The sequence below is a fragment of the Hemitrygon akajei genome, chromosome 2 (assembly GCF_048418815.1).
Source record: "Hemitrygon akajei chromosome 2, sHemAka1.3, whole genome shotgun sequence".
NCBI classification, from domain to species: Eukaryota; Metazoa; Chordata; class Chondrichthyes; order Myliobatiformes; family Dasyatidae; genus Hemitrygon; species Hemitrygon akajei.
In genome coordinates this window covers 211,454,621-211,471,309 of record NC_133125.1, presented here as the reverse complement: position 1 = coordinate 211,471,309, position 16,689 = coordinate 211,454,621, and the positions used below count along the sequence as shown (strand labels likewise).

Below are 16,689 nucleotides of genomic sequence, written 5' to 3'. Positions count from 1 at the left end.
GAGGTAGACAAGTCATCTGGTCAGATGGTTCTGAAAGTGGTGGCTGAAGAGATTAGTAATAATCTTGCAAGAACCAAGCGTTTATTGGAGTAAGGGGTAATATGAGGCTATCAGGCAGGGATTTAGAAGCATAAATTGGAAACAGATGTTCTCGGGGAAATGTATGGAAGAAATGTGGCAAATGCTCAGGGGATATTTGCGAGGAGTTCTGCATAGGAACGTTCCAATGAGACAGGGAAAGGATGGTAACCGTGGTGTACAAAGGCTGTTGTAAATCTAGTCAAGAAGAAAAGAAGAGCTTACGAAAGGTTCAAAAAACTAGGTAATGATAGAGATCTAGAAGATTATAAGGTTAGCAGGAAGGAGCTTAAGAATTAAATTAGGAGAGCCAGAAGGGGCCATGGTAAGGCCTCGGTGGACAGGACTATGGAAAACACCAAGACATTCTACAAGTATGTGAAGAGCAAGAGGATAAGACATGAGAGAATAGAACCAATAAAGTGTGACAGTAGAAAAGAGTGTAAGGAACCGGAAGAGATAACAGAGGTACTTAATGAATACTTTGATTCAGTATTCACTATGGAAAAGGATCTTTGCAATCATAGGGAAATGACTTACAGCAGACTGAAATGCTTGAACATGTAGATATTAAGGAAGAGGATGTGCTGGAACTTTTGGAAAGCATCAGGTTGGATAAGTCTCCGGGACCGGATGAGATATACCCCAGGCAGCTCTGGGAGGTGAGGGAGGAGATTGCTGAGACTCTGGCAATGGTCTTTGCATCATCAATGAGGATGGGAGGGGTTCTGGAGGATTAGAGAGTTACTGATGTTGTTCCCTTATTCAAGAAAGGGAGGAGGGATAGCCCAGGAAATTATAGACCAGTGCGTCTTACTTCAGTGGTTGGTAAGTTGATGGAGAAGATCCTGAAAGGCAGGATTTATGAACATTTGGTGAGGCACAATATGATTAGGAATAGTCAGCATGGCTTTGTCAAAAGCAGGTCGTGCCTTATGAGCCTGATTGAATTTTTTGAGGATGTGACGAAACACATTGATGAAGGAAGAGCAGTAGATGTAGTGCATATGGATTTCAGCAAGGCATTTGATAAGGTACCCCATGCAAGGCTTATTGAGAAAGTAAGGATGCATGGGATCCAAGGGGACATTGTTTTGTGGATCCAGAACTGGCTTGCCCACAGAAGGCGAAAAGTGGTTGTAGATGGGTCATATTCCGCATGGAGTTCGGTCGCCAGTGGTGTGCCTCAGGGATCTGTTCTAGGACCCTTACTCTTCATGATTTTTATAAATGACCTGGATGAGTAAGAGGAAGGATGGGTTAGTAAATTTGCTGATGACACAATGGTTGGGGGTGTTGTGGATAGTGTGGAGGGCTGTCAGAGATTGTGGCAGGACATTGATAGGATACAAAACTGGGCTGAGAAGTGGCAGATGGAGTTCAATTCAGATAAGTGTGAGGCGGTTCATTTTGGTAGGTCAAATATGAAGGCAGAATATAGTATTAATTGTAAGACTCTTGGCAGTGTGGAGAATCACAGGGATCTTGGGGTCCGAGTCCAAAGGACACTCAAATCTGCTGCGCAGGTTGACTTTGTGGTTAAGAAAGCATACGGTGCATTGGCCTTTATCTATCATAGGATTGAGTTTAAGAGCTGAAAGGTAATGTTGCAGCTGTATAGGACCCTGGTCAGACCCCACCTGGAGTACTGTGCTCAGTTCTGGTCACCTCACTACAGGAAGGATGTGGAAAATATAGAAAGGGTGCACAGTGGATTTACAAGGATGTTGCCTGGATTGGGGAGCATGCCTTATGAAAACAGGTTGAGTGAACTCAGTCTTTCTCCTTGGGGCGACTGAGGATGAGTGGTGACCTTATAGAGGTGTATAAATTTATGAGAGGCATTGATCATGTGGATAGTCGGAGGCTTCTTCCCAAGGCTGAGATGGTTAACATGAGAGGGCACAGTTTTAAGGTGCTTGGAAGTAGATGCAGAGGAGATGTCAGGGGTAAGTTTTTTTACATAGAGGGTGGTGAGTGGAATAGGCTGCCTTCGACAATGGTGGGGGTGGATACGATAGCATCTTTTAAGAGGCTCCTGAATAGATACATGGGGCTTAGAAAAATAGAGGGTTATATGTAACCCTCGGTAATTTCTAAAGTAATTACATGTTCGGCACAGCATTAAGGGCCGAAGGGCCTGTGTTGTGCTGTAGGTTTTCTATGTTTACTTATTTGTTTGTTTATTTATTTATTTTGATTGAATGCTAATGTGAGTCAGACTAGAATGTAATTCCATGCAATTTGGAGATGTAGAGTGAATATTGTGTTGCGAGGAGAGGTGACGATGACTGACAGGTGTCTGCAGGACAAAGTACAGGACTGGACATTATCCATCAGTGTGGAAAAAAATTAATTCTTGGTCGTCCTAATTTCTCCACCCTTCCTGTGAAAAAGCGTTCTGACTTCTCCCCGCATGCCCCCCCATATCTGTCTTGGCTCCACTGGAAGGCCAGTTCACCCCTATACTGGACACTGCCGACAAGTTTAATTATTTTATCAAAATGCACTTTATTCACAATAAAATATTCACAAGGATACTCTAAACCGTTCCATATCTTTATTTATGTGCATGAGGACTCCTCAGTCCCTCTGCACCTCTGATGTTTGAACCTTCTCCCATTCAGAAACTATTGCTCCTTTTAATAAAACGCATCACTATACATTTCCCAACATCTGCCACACTTTTTGCCCATTCTTCCAATTTGTTGAAGTCTTGCTGCAATCGCATTGTTTCCTCAGCACTACCTACCCCTGCACCTATTTTCATATCATCGTCTGCAAACTTTGCCACAAATCCATCAACTGCATTATGCAAACCATTGACAAACAATGTGAAAAGCGGCGGTTCCCAATTCTGACCCCTGAGAAACACTGTAGGTCTTAAAAGACCCTATTGGCGGACACAATAGGGTCTTTTTAGAGGCTTCTGGATAGGTACGTGGAGCTTAGAAAAACAGAAAGAGATTGGTATTCCTAAGTAATTTCTAGAGTAAGTATATGTTCGGCACTGCATATATGTTTCTATGTTTTAACACCACTAGTCACTGGCAGCCAACAAGAAAAGTCCCCTTTTACTCCACTCGCTGCCTCCTGCCTGTCAGCCATTCCTCTGTCTATGCCAGAATCTTTCCTGTAACGCCACAGGATTTTATCTAAAGCAGCCTCATGTGTGGCAGCTTATCAAAAGCTTTGTGAAAGTCCAAGTAAGTGACATCCACTGCCTCTCCTTTGTCCACCTGCTTGTTACTTCCTCAAAGAACTCAAATAGATTTGTTAGGCAAGACTTTCCTTCACAGAAGCCTTCGACATAATTATCATTAATCTTTAAATACCCCAAAGCCTCATCTTTAAAAATGGCCTTCAACACTTTTCCAACCACTGAGTTTAGGCTAACTGGCCTGTAATTTCCTTGCTTTTGCCTTCCTCCCTTCTGAAAGAGTGAAGTGACATTTGCAATCTTCCAGTCATCTGGGACCATGCCAGAATCAAGTGATTCTTGAAAGATCATGACCAATGCATCTGTTATCTCTTCCAAGCCTCCCTCTGGACTCTGGGATGTAGTCCGTCTGGACCAGGTGTCTCATCAACCTTAGGACCATTGAGTTTGCCCAGCACTTTTACCTTTATAATAGCAATGGCACTCACTCTTGCTCCCTGACACTCATGGACCACTGGCACACTCCTAGTGTCTTCCACAGCGAAGACAGATGCAAAGTACCCATTAAGTTCATCTGTCATTTCTTTGTCCTCCTTTACTACCTCACCAGCATCATTTTCCAGTGGTTCAATATCAACTCTCACCTCCCTTTTACTCTTTATATAGCTGAAAAAAATCAACTTTTAGTACCCTGCTTTATATTACTCATTAGTCTGCCCTCATATTTAATCTTTTCCCCTTCTTACCGCTTTTTTAATTGCCTTTTGTTGGATTTTAAAAGCTTCCCAATCATCCAACTTTTGCTACCTTGTACACCCTTTCCTTGGCATTTATGCAGTCCTTAACTTCCCCTGTCAGCCACGGCTGCCTATCCCTGCCATTTGAGAATTTCTTCCTCTGTGGGACATATCTATCCCATGCCTTGTCAACCATTCCCAGAAACTTCAGGCACCTCTGCTCTGCTGTCATCCCCATCAGTATCCTTGGCCAATCCACCTGGGCCATCTCCTCTCTCATGCCTCAGTAATTCTCTGTATTTTATTGTGATATTAATACATGTGAGATGTGGTTCTCCCTGTCAAATTGCAGTATGAATTCAATTATATTATGATCACTGTCTCCTGAGTTTCCTTTACATGCAGCTGACTAATAACATCTGGGTTATTACACAGCACCCAGTCGAAGATAGCCTTTCCCCAGTAGGCTCGAGCATAAACTGCTCCAAAAAGCCGTCTCATTGGCATTCAACAAATTCCCTTTCTTGTGATCCAACACCAACCTCATTTTCCCAATCCCCTTGCATATTGAAGTCCCCCATTACAATTGTGACATTACTCTTATTACACACCCTTTCCAGCTCCCTTTGCAATCTCAACCCCACATCTTGGCTACTATTTGGAGACCTATATATGATTTCCATAAAGTTTTTTTACCCTTGCAGTTCCTTAACCCCAACCACTAATATTCAACATTCTCTGGCCCGATATCACCCCTTTCTAATGATGTACCAACAGAGCTACACCACTGCCTTTGCCTTCCTGCCTGCTGCTTCCATACAAAGTATATGCTTTGATGTTAAGCTCCCATCTATGGTCCTCTTCCAGCCACGACTCAGTGATGCCCATAACATCATATCAACCATTGTGCCATGTGTTCGTCCACCTTATTCCAAAAGCTATGTGCATTTAAATACAGCACTTTAATGTCCTCTATTCTTTGCCCTTTTGAATTTTGCCTCTGTGGTACAACTTACCTCTTTGCTCTGCATTTGTACCCTCTCATTGGCTTGTCCTTCCTTATATCCATCATCTACTAGTAAATCTTCCAGCTCATCCTCTGCTCTAACATACTAGTTCCCATTCCCCTGCCGTATTAAGATTAAATCACTCCCAACAGCTGTAATAAGTCAGCTTGCAAGAATATTGGTTCCCCTCGGATTCAAGTGCAACCCATCCCTTCTGCACAAGTCCCACGCATTTATCTGCCACCTCATTCTACTCCTATCCTCACTGTCTCATGGCACAGTCAGAAATCACGAGGTTACTACCTTTGAGGTCCTGCTTCTCAGTGGAAAGCAGCCAGTGAGTGAGTGGGTCAGTGAAGGACTGGAGCTCTGAGGCTTTGACTTGAGAGATTCTGGAAGTTTTGACAGTGGGACTGTGCAATCCAGATTTGAATAGCTCAGCAGAGTCACATCTGCCAGAAGTGCTTGCGGCTGGGCGATCTGGAAGACTGAGTGAGGAATCTGGAGCAGCAGCTGGATGACCTTCGACTCATAAGGGAGAATGAGGCAGTCATAGATGAGAGCTACAGGGATGTAGTCACACCTAGGCTGCCGGAAGCAGGTCATTGGGTGACAGTCAGAGGGGCAAAAGCGAAGGTGAGTAGACAGGTAGTGCAGAGCACCCCTGTAGCAATTCCCCTGAATAATAAGTTTACCGTCCTGGATACAGTTGGCGGGGATGACCCACCAGGTGTGAGCCACAGTGGCAGGGCCTCTGGCACTGAGTCTGACCCTGTGGTGCAGAAGGGTGGGATGGAGAAGAGGAGAGCTGTTGTCATTGGGGAGTCTATAGTCAGGGGAGCAGACAGGAGATTTTGTGGACGTGAGAAGGACACATGCAAGGCTTGTTGCCTTCCGGGTGCCAGAGTCTGGGATGTCTCTGACCGGGTGCACGACATCCTGGTACGAGAGAGAAAGCAACCAGAAGTCGTGATACATGTTGGGACCAATGACATAGGCAGGAAGAGGGATGAGGTCCTGAAGTGTGAGTTTCGGGAACTAGGCAGAAGGCTGAAGAACAGGACCTCAAGGGTGGCGTTCTCAGGATTGCTGCCAGTACTACGTGAAAGTGATGGTAAGAATTGGAGGAGATGGCAGTTGAATGCGTGGCTGAGGAGTTGGTACAGGAGGCAGGGTTTTAGACTTTTGGATCATTGGGATCTCATCTGGGGAAGGTGGGACTGTACAGATTGGATGGGTTGCACCTGAACTTGAAGGGGAGCAATATCCTTGCTGGTAGGTTTGCTAGCATGGTTCGGGAGGGTTTAAACTAATTTGCAAGTGGGATGGGACCCGGAGCGATAGAGCAGTGGAAGAAGGCAATGGAGTAAAGCCAGATCTAACTTATAAAGAAGCGTTGAGGAAAGAGAAGCAGAATAAATGGTGTAAAGTTAGTAAGGCAGAAGGGCTAAAGTGCATGTACTTTAATGCAAGCGGCATCAGGAACAAAGGTGATGAACTGAGAGCTTGGATACATACATGGAATTATGATGTAGTGGCCATTACGGAGACTTGGCTGGCACCAGGGCAGGAATGGATTCTCAATATTCCTGGAGTTCAGTGTTTTAAAAGGTATAGAGAGGGGGGAGAAGGGGAGGAGGGGTGGCATTACTGGTCAGGGATACTATTACAGCTACAGAAAGGGTGGGTAATGTAGCAGGATCCTCTCTTGAGTCATTATGGGTGGAAGTCAGGAACAGGAAGGGAGCAGTTACTCTATTGGGAGTATTCTATAAGACCCCTGGTAGCAGCAGAGATACCGAGCAGCAGATTTTGGAAAGGTGCAAAAATAACAGGGTTGTTATCATAGCTGACATTAACTTCCATAATATTGATGGGCACCTGATTAGTTCCAAGGGTTTAGATGGGGCAGAGTTTGTTAAGTGTGTCCAGGATGGATTCCTGTCACAGTATGTTGACAGGCCGACTAGGGGGAATGCCATACTAGATTTAGTATTAGGTAACGAACCGGGTCAGGTCACAGATCTCTCAGTGTGTGAGCATCTGGGGACAGTGACCACCACTCCCTGGCCTTTAGCATTATCATGGAAAAGGATAGAATCAGAGAGGACAGGAAAATTTTTAATTGGGGAAGGGCAAATGATGAGGCTATAAGGCTAGAACTTGCGGGTGTGAATTGGGATGATGTTTCTGTAGGGAAATGTACTATGGACATGTGGTCAATGTTTAAGGATCTCTTGCAGGATGTTAGGGATAAATTTGTCTCGGTGAGGAAGATAAAGAATGGTAGGGTGAAGGAACCATGGTTGACAAGTGAAGTGGAAAATCTAGTCAGGTGGAAGAAGGCAGCATACATGAGGTTTAGGAAGCAAGGATCAGATAGGTCTATTGAGGAATATAGGGTAGCAAGAAAGGAACTTAAGAAGGGGCTGGGGAGAGCAAGAAAGGGGCATGAAAAGGCCTTGGTGAGTAGGGTAAAGGAAACCCCCAAGGCATTCTTCAATTGTGTAAAGAACAAAAGGATGACAGGAGTGAAGGTAGGACCGATTAGAGATAAAGGCCCACCTTTATGTGCCTGGAGGCTGTGGAAGTGAGCGAGGTCCTCAATGAATACTTCTCTTTGGTATTCACCAATGAGAGGGAACTTGATGACGGTGAGGACAACATGAGTGAGGTTGATGTTCTGGAGCATGTTGATTTTAAGGGAGAGGAGGTGCTGGAGTTGTTAAAATACATTAGGACGAGTCCCCGGGGCCTGACGGAATATTCACCAGGCTGCTCCACAAGGTAAAGGAAGAGATTGCTGAGCCTATGGCTAGGACCTTTATGTCCTCGTTGTCCACAGGAATGGTACCGGAAGATTGGAGGAAGGCAAATGTTGTCCCCTTTTTCAAAAAAGGTAGTTGTGATAGTCCGGGTAATTATAGACCAGTGAGCATTGTATCTGTGGTGGGAAAGCTGTTGGAAAAGATTCTTAGAGATAGGATCTACAGGCGTTTAGAGAATCCTGGTCTGATCAGGGACAGTCGGCATGGCTTTGTGAAGGGCAGATCGTGCCTAACAAGCCTGAAAGAGTTCTTTGAGGAGGTGACCAGGCATATAGATGAGGTTAGTGTAGTGGATGTGATCTACATGGATTTTAGTAAGGCATTTGACAAGGTTCCAAATGGTAGGCTTATTCAGAAAGTCAGAAGGCATGGGATCCAGGGAAGTTTGGCCAGGCGGATTCAGAACTGGCTTGCCTGCTGAAAGCAGAGGGTCGTGGTGGAGGGAGTACACTCGGATTGGAGGGTTGTGACTAGTGGTGTCTCACAAGGATCGGTTGTGGGACCTCTGCTTTTGTGATTTTTGTTAACGACCTGGATGTGGGGGTAGAAGGGTGGAGTTTGCAGACGACACAAAGGTTGGTGATGTTGTGGATAGTGTAGAGGATTGTCGAAGATTGCAGAGAGACATTGATAGGATGCAGAAGTGGGCTGAGAAGTGGCAGATGGAGTTCAACCTGGAGAAGTGTGAGGTGGTACACTTTGGAAGGACAAACTCCAAGGCAGAGTACAAAGTAAATGGCAGGATACTTGGTAGTGTGGAGGAGCAGAGGAATCTGGGGGTACATGTCCACAGATCCCTGAAAGTTGCTTCACAGGTAGATAGGGTAGTTAAGAAATCTTATGGGGAGTTAGCTTTCATAAGTCAAGGGGTAGAGTTTAAGAGTCATGAGGTAATGATGCAGCTCTATAAAACTCTAGTTAGGCCACACTTGGAGTACTGTGTCCAGTTCTGGTCGCCTCACTATAGGAAGGATGTGGAAGCATTTGAAAGGGGACAGGGGAGATTTACCAGGATGCTAACACGAGGAAATCTGCAGATGCTGGAAATTCAAACAACACACACAAAATGCTGGTGGAACACAGCAGGCCAGGCAGCATCTATAAGGAGAAGCACTGTTGACGTTTCCGGCCGAGACCCTTCGTCAAGACTAACTGAAAGGAAAGATAGTAAGCCTCCAGGTCCAACGTATAATTCTCCGTAACTTCTGCCACCTCCAACGGGATCCTACTACCAAGCACATCTTTCCCTCCCTCCCTCTTTCTGCTTTCCGCAGGGATCGCTCCCTACGCGACTCCTTTGTCCACTCGTCCCCCCCCCCATCCCTTCCCACCGATCTCCCTCCTGGCACTTATCCTTGTAAGCGGAACAAGTGCTACACCTGACCTTACACTTCCTCCCTCACCACCATTCGGGGCCCCAGACAGTCCCTCCAGGTGAGGCGACACTTCACCTATGAGTCGGCTGGTGTGGTATACTGCGTCCGGTGCTCCCGGTGTGGCCTTTTATATATTGGTGAGACCCGACGCAGACTGGGAGACTGTTTCACTGAACACCTACGCTCGGTCTGCCAGAGAAAGCAGGATCTCCCAGTGGCCACACATTTTAATTCCACATCCCATTCCCATTCTGATATGTCTATCCATGGCCTCCTCTATTGTCAAAATGAATCCAAACTCAGGTTGGAGGAACAATACCTTATATACCGGCTGGGTAGCCTCCAACCTGATGGCATGAACATTGACTTCTCTAACTTCCGTTAATGCCCCTCCTCCCCTTCTTACCCCATCCCTGACATATTTAGTTGTTTGCCTGTTCTCCATCTCCCTGTTCTCCCCCCCACTCCTTTCTTCCTCCCGAGGCCTCCCGTCCCATGATCCTTTCCCTTCTCCAGCTCTGTATCACTTTCGCCAATCACCTTCCCAGCTCTTAGCTTCATCCCACCCCCTCCGGTCTACTCCTATCATTTCACATTTCCCCCTCCCCCCACTACTTTCAAATCTCTTACTATCTTTCCTTTCAGTTAGTCCTGATGAAGGGTCTCAGCCCGAAACGTCGACAGTGTTTCTCCCTATAGATGCTGCCTGGCCTGCTGTGTTCCACCAGCATTTTGTGTGTGTTGTTTACCAAGATGCTGCCTGGTTTAGAGGGTATGCATTATGATCAGAGATTAAGGGAGCTAGGGTTTTACGCTCTGGAGAGAAGGAGGATGAGAGGAGACATGATAGAGGTATACAAGTTATTAAGCAGAATAGATAGAGTGTACAGCCAGTGCCTCTTCCCCAGGGCACCACTGCTCAGTACAAGAGGACATGGCTTTAAGGTAAGGGGTGGGAAGTTCAAGGGGGTATTAGAGGAAGGTTTTTTACTCAGAGAGCGGTTGGTGCATGGAATGCACTGCCTGAGTCAGTGGTGGGGGCAAATACACTAGTGAAATTTAAGAGACTACTAGACAGATATATGTTGGAATTTAAGGTGGAGGATTATATGGAAGGCAGGGTTTAAGGGTTGGCACAACATTGTGGGCCGAAGGGCCTATACAGTGCTGTACTATATGTTCCTTCTGAACTTCCTGTATTCTTTTTTCAAGATCTCCTTCCTTTTTCTACTTATGTCATTAGTACCAGTATGTACCACAAATTCTGGCAGCTCCACCTCCCTTTTCAGGATATTGTGGATGCGTCAGAAACGTGGCAGACTCTGGCACCTGGCAGGCAACCTACCATCCGAGTGTCCATTTTGCATCCACAGAATCACCGATCTGTCTCCCTGACTATCGAGTCCGCTATTATTGCTGCCATTCTCTTTGGTTCCCTATCCTTCTGAGCCACAGGGCCAGAATTTGTGCCAGAGGCACGGTCACTGTTGCTTCCCCAGGCAGGTTCTACCCCCCAAACAGTACTCAAAATGGAGTTCTTATTGTTGAGGGGTACGGCCCGAGGGGTGCTTCCCTTCCCTCTCCTGACAGTCACCCAGTTATCTGTCTCCTGTAACCTTGGGGTACTACCTCCCTGTAGCTTCTGTTTATCACTGCTTCACTTTCCCTAACAAGCTGAAGGTCACCGAGCTGCAGCTCTCTAACACGGACTCTGAAGAGCTCCATCTCGATGCCCCTGCTATTGCATTGTACTGCTACCGCAAAGTTTACAAATTTCTCTACGTACGCTGGCGATAATCTCATTCAGATTCTGTAACAGGATCAATGAAGAATAAACCAGAGTGCAGAAGGTAACAAACTGTGCAACTGCAGATACAAATAAATAGAATAAATAAATGAATCTCAGGCTTGCATGTACTCTGACAATAAATTTGACTTTGAGAACATGAGATAAAAAAGTCCTTGAAAGCGAGATCACTGGTTGTGGGTTCATTTCAATTATGGGGCAAGTGAGGCTGAGTGTGGCTATTCCCTTTTAGTCAAGACCCTGAAGGCTGAGGGGTGGTAACTACTCTTGAACCTGGTGGTGCGAGTCCTGAGGCTCTTCTACCTTCTACCTGATGGCAGCAGCACGATAGGGTCTTAATACAGAGAGTATTGAGAAAAGGATTTAGGGTGTCATGTTGAAGTTGTATAAGATGTTGGTAGGGCAAAATTATTGTGTGTAGTTCTGGTCGTGGATATCAATAAGACTGAATGAGTACAGAGAAACTTTTACAGAGATGTTGCCAGGACTCAAGGCCATGAGTTAGAGATAGAGTGAATAGGTTAGGACTTATTTTCATGGAACAGATGAGAATGATTGGAGATTTGACAGGGGCATACAAAATTGTGAGGTACACGGAGGGTAAATGCAAGCTGGCTTTTTCCACTGAGGTGTAGTGAGGCTAGAATTAGATGTCATCTGCTAAGGGTGAAGGGTGAAATATTTAAGTGGAAACTACTTCTTCACTCAGAGGGTGGCGCGAGTGTGGAATGAGCTACCAGAGAAGTGGTGGATGCAGGTTGGATTGTAATATTTTTACAATTTGGACACATAAATGGATGGGAGGGGTATAGAGGGTTTTGCTCCATGTGCAGTCAATGGGACTAGGCAGCATAACAGTGTGGCAGAGATCAGATGGGTCGAAGGGTCTGTTTCTCTGCTGCAGTGTTCTGTAACACTATGACTCAATTATTCGTTAGACTTTGAAACACTGTCCACTAATAATGGAAAATAAATGAATGCCAGAGGTGCTTACCATGTGCAGAATAGAGAACCACAGGAAGTAAACACACAGCGAGATATATTTGTTCCATGTTTGTGAGATGGGTGGAAAACAAAGATCCCCTAGTAAAAAAAATTGCATGGTTTTTGAATATGAATCATTATATTTTGCATACATTAACATACAGATATTACCATTATTTTATCTTGTGCAATGTTTAATTGAATGACAACATCCTTTAGAAACCTTGTTCAATAATATTCACAAACATTCCAAATTTTGTCTGTGTTAATGTTCTGCATTTGTTTTTCTAACTTTACAAATCCACCGCCATTCACTTTCTATCACAGCATGTTTGCTGAAAACAAAAGGCATTATTTTTATCAAGGGGAAGAGATGGGCAACAGTGATATCAGAGAGGGAGGGCCAAAGGCTAGGAAACAGCAAAGGTCCAAAAATTAGCGGCCTCATCACGACAGTGTAGGAGGCCACGGATGGTCATACCGGAACTGAAATGGGAAGTGGAATGAACATGGGTGGCTGTTGGGAGATCCCACTCAGTGAAACAGTCTCCCTGTCTGTGTTGGGTGCCACCGATATACAGAATACCACACTGAGCGTACTGGACAAAATATATGACCCTGATGGACTCACAGGTGAAGTGTGGCCTCACCTAGAAGGACTGTTTGGGGCCCTCAAGGGTAGTGAGGGAGCAGATGTAGCACTTGTTCTGCTTGCAAGGATCAGTGCCAGGAGGGATAGCAGTGGGGAGGGACAAATAGATAAGGGAGTCTTGCAATAGATAAGGGATCCCTGCGGAGAGTAGAAATTGTGGGAGAGGGGGTAGGGAAAGATGTTTTGTGGTGCGATCTCGTTGGAGATGGTGGAAGTTATGGAGAATTATATGCTGGTTGCAGTGGCTGGTGGGGTGGTAGGTGAGGACAAAAGGAACCCTATCCCTGATACGGTGGCGGGAGGATGGAGTGAGAGCAGACGTGTGTGAAATAAAAGAGATACGGTTGATGGCAGCATTGATGGCGAGGAAGAAAATCCCAGTTCTTTTAAGATGGAGGACATCTCCTTTGTTACAAAATATAGAAACATGGAAAACCAACAGCACAATACAGGCCCTTCGGCCCACAAAGCTGTGCCGAACATGTCCTTATATTAGAATTACCCAGGGTTACCCATAGCCCTCTATTTTTCTGAGCTGCATGTGGCTATCCAGGAGTCTCTTAAAAGACCCTATCGTATCCGCCTCCACCACCGTCACCAGCAGCCCATTCCACGCAGTCACCTCTCTCTGCATAAAAAGCCTTACCCCTGACACCTCCTCTGTACCCGCTCCTAAGAAGCTTAAAACTGTGCCCTCTTGTGCTAGCAATTTCAGCACTGGGAAAAAGCCTCTAACTACATGATCAATGCCTCTCATCATCTTGTACACCTCTATCAGGTCACCTCTCATCCTCCATCGCTCCGAGGAGAAAAGGCCAAGTTCACTCAACCTATTCTCATAAAGCAGCTCCCCAATCCAGGCAACATCCTTGTAAATCTCCTCTGCACCCTTTCTATGTTTTTCTCATCCTTCCTGTAGTGATGTGACCAGAACTGAGCACCGTGGGGTCTGACCAGGGCCCTATATAGCTGCAACATTACCTCTCGGCTCTTAAATTCAATCCCTTAATTGATGAAGGCCAATGCACTGTATGCCTTCTTAACCACAGAGTCAAGCTGAGTAGCAGCTTTGAGTGTCCTATGGACTCGGACACCAAGATCCCTCTGATCCCCCACACTGCCAGGAGTCTCACTGTTAATACTGTATTCCATCATCACATTTGACCTACCAAAATGAACCACCGCACTCTTATCTGAGTTGAACTCCATCTGCCACTTCTCAGCCCAGTTTTGCATCCTATCATTGTCCCGTTGTAACCTCTGACAGCCCTCCATACTATCCACAACACCCCAACCTTTGTGTCATCAGCAAATTTACTAGTCCATCCCTCCACTTCCTCATCCAGATCATTTATAAAAATCACCAAGAGTAGGGGTCCCAGAACAGATCCCTGAGGCACACCACTGGTCACAGGACTCCATACAGAATATGACCCATCTACAACCACTCTTTGCCTTCTGTGGGCAAGCCAGTTCTGGATCCACAAAGCAACATCCTCTTGGATCCCATACCTCCTTACTTTCTCAATTAGCCTTGGATGGGGTACTTTATCAAATGCCTTGCTGAAATCCATATACACTACATTTCCTGTTCAACCCTCATCAATGTGTTTAGTCACATCCTCAAAAAATTCAACCAGGCTCATAAGGCACGACCTGCCTTTCACAAAGCCATACTGACTATTACTAATCACATTATGCCTCTCCAAATGTTCATAAATCCTGCCTCTCAGGATCTTCTCCATCAATTTACCAAATACTGAAGTAAAACTCACTAGTGTATAATTTCCTAGGCTATCTCTACTCCCTTTCTTGAATAAGGGAACAACATCCACAACCCTCGAATCCTCCAGAACCTCTCTCGTCCCCATTGATGATGCAAAGATCATCGCCAGAGGCTCAGCAATCTCCTCGCTCGCCTGCCACAGTAACCTGGGGTACATCTCGTCTGGTCCTGGTGACTTATCCAACTTGATGCTTTCCAAAAGCTCCAGCACATCCTCTTCCTTAATATCTACATGCTCAAGCTTTTCAGTCCACTGTAAGTCATCCCTACAGTCTCCAATATCGCTTTCCGTAGTGAATACTAAAGCAAAGTATTCATTAAGTACCTCCACTACCTCCTCCAGTTCCACAGACACTTTTCCACTGTCACACTTGATTGGTCCTATTCTCTCACGTTTTATTCTCCAGCTCTTCACAAACTTGTAGAATGCCTTGGGGTTTTCCTTAATCCTGTCTGCCAAGGCCTTCTCATGGCCCCTTCTGGCTCTCCTAATTTCATTCTTAAGCTCCTTCCTGCTAGCCTTATAATCTTCTAGATCTCCATCATTACCTGGTTTTTTGAACCTTTCATAAGCTCTTCTTTTCTTCTTAACTAGATTTACAACAGCCTTTGAACACCATGGTTCCTGTACCCTACCATCCTTTCCCTGTCTCATTGGAAAGTACATGTGCAGAACTCCATGCAAATAGCCCCTGAACATTTGCCACATTTCTTCCGTACATTTCCCTGAGAACATCTGTTTCCAAGTTATGCTTCCAAGTTCATGCCTGGTAGCCTCATATTTCCCTTTATTCCAATTAAATGCTTTCCTAACTTGTCTATTCCTGTCCCTTTCTGAATCTATGGTAAAGGAGATAGAATTGTAATCACTATCTCCAAAATGCTCTCTCACTGAGAGATCTGACACCTGAGCAAGTTCAGTTGTTCTGGAATGAAAAGCCTCATCCTGAGAGCAGATACTGCGGGGAGACAGAGGAATTGAGGGAAGGGGACAGCATTTTTACAATAGGGTGGGAGGAGGTACGGTCCAGGTAGCGATGAAAGTCCGTGTGTTTGTAATAGATTAGTAGGTAATCTGTCCCCAGGGACAGACAGAGATATCAAGGAAGGGGAGGGGTATCGGAAATGGTCCAATCATTTCGTAGTTTCTTATTTCGTCCCGTCTCCCTCCCTAACCCACACATCCACCTTTCCTCCAACCTGCTAGCTTGTACTCCTCACTCTCCCCGCACCCCACTTATATATTCGGGCTTCTGGTCCCTTCTATTCCTGCCCTGATGAAGGGTATCGGCCCCGAACCGTCGACTTTGTACTCCCCTCCATAGTTTCTTCCTGACTTCCTGCCCAATTTTGTGTGTGTGCTATAAAATCTTTGCACTGTTTCTTCCTTTTATATTTGATTTAAATAAACTTTCTTTTGATGTTCATTTAAAAAAAACAACTTTGTTCCCACTCTCTCGCCAGCCCGACTGAAGTTACTTGTTTTTTTACTGCGGTGCTCCTGAACCGAAACGTTGGAGTCTGCGCAGTATCACAACCCTCCCGCACTCACTACAACTCCTCAACTCTTACCACTTTACAGGTTAAAAGCCCTTCCACCCGCTCTTCCCAGTCACCGAGTGGATCAGCGCCGCGAACGGGAAGCTCTGCACCCCATCGCGGCTTCTCAGCGAAAATCCTCCCGGCCCAGACTGAAACTCTGCGCCGCGATCTCTGCACAATCTAGTGCCCGACTTCCGCCTCCCTGACACTGGGCAGCTCCCAGCTCTGCGAACGAAGCGAAGTCTCGGCCAGAGCCGCCTTCGGAGGGAGGAAGGGGAGAGACCGCGGGTCTCCCTTTCACGGAGCCCCGCTGGGAAACTTGAAGGTGACCCTCTTTGTCCAGGCGCCTCCCCAGCCCCACTCACCCGATCAAACCCGGGAGCGGCCGCTTCTCCACTGGCCAGGGCGTGTCGGGGAAAGTGAAAGCATACTAGTGATAGGGACGGAGCAGGGTCCACAGACACGCAAACTTTGTTTCTTACAGTTAAACTTGTTAATTTATCAACATTTCAAGAACATCCTCCTTTTCAGATTAGTTGGAATCGAAGTTTCAATTCCCCTTGTATAAAGGGAACATTAGGGGGGGCTTCATCACACAGAGAGCGGTGGGACTGTGGAATGAGCTGCCAGTTGAAGTGGTGAATGCAGGCTCACTTTAAACATTTAAGAAAAACTTGGACAGGTATATGGATGAGAGGGGTATGGAGGGATATGGTCCAGGTGCAGGTCAGT

At 45.8% G+C, this 16,689-nt stretch overlaps 1 protein-coding gene across 6 annotated transcripts in view; it reads right to left on the bottom strand.

The window, feature by feature from the left end:
- LOC140720334 (butyrophilin subfamily 1 member A1-like) overlaps positions 1–16,446 on the bottom strand; it is a 46,266-nt gene extending 29,820 nt beyond the window's left edge. For 2 of the 6 annotated variants that reach the window (XM_073035227.1, XM_073035222.1), the window contains exons 1-2: positions 16,323–16,349; positions 11,988–12,076 (exon numbers count right to left, since the gene is read on the bottom strand). Coding sequence is in view for 4 of the 6 variants with exons in the window: in XM_073035198.1 (XP_072891299.1) it covers positions 11,988–12,076; positions 16,068–16,072 (94 nt within the window). In the remaining 2 variants the exon portion in view is untranslated. The other 4 variants (XM_073035198.1, XM_073035213.1, XM_073035204.1 and 1 more) reach the window with 3 other exon arrangements.
- Positions 16,447–16,689: the final 243 nt, after the last annotated feature.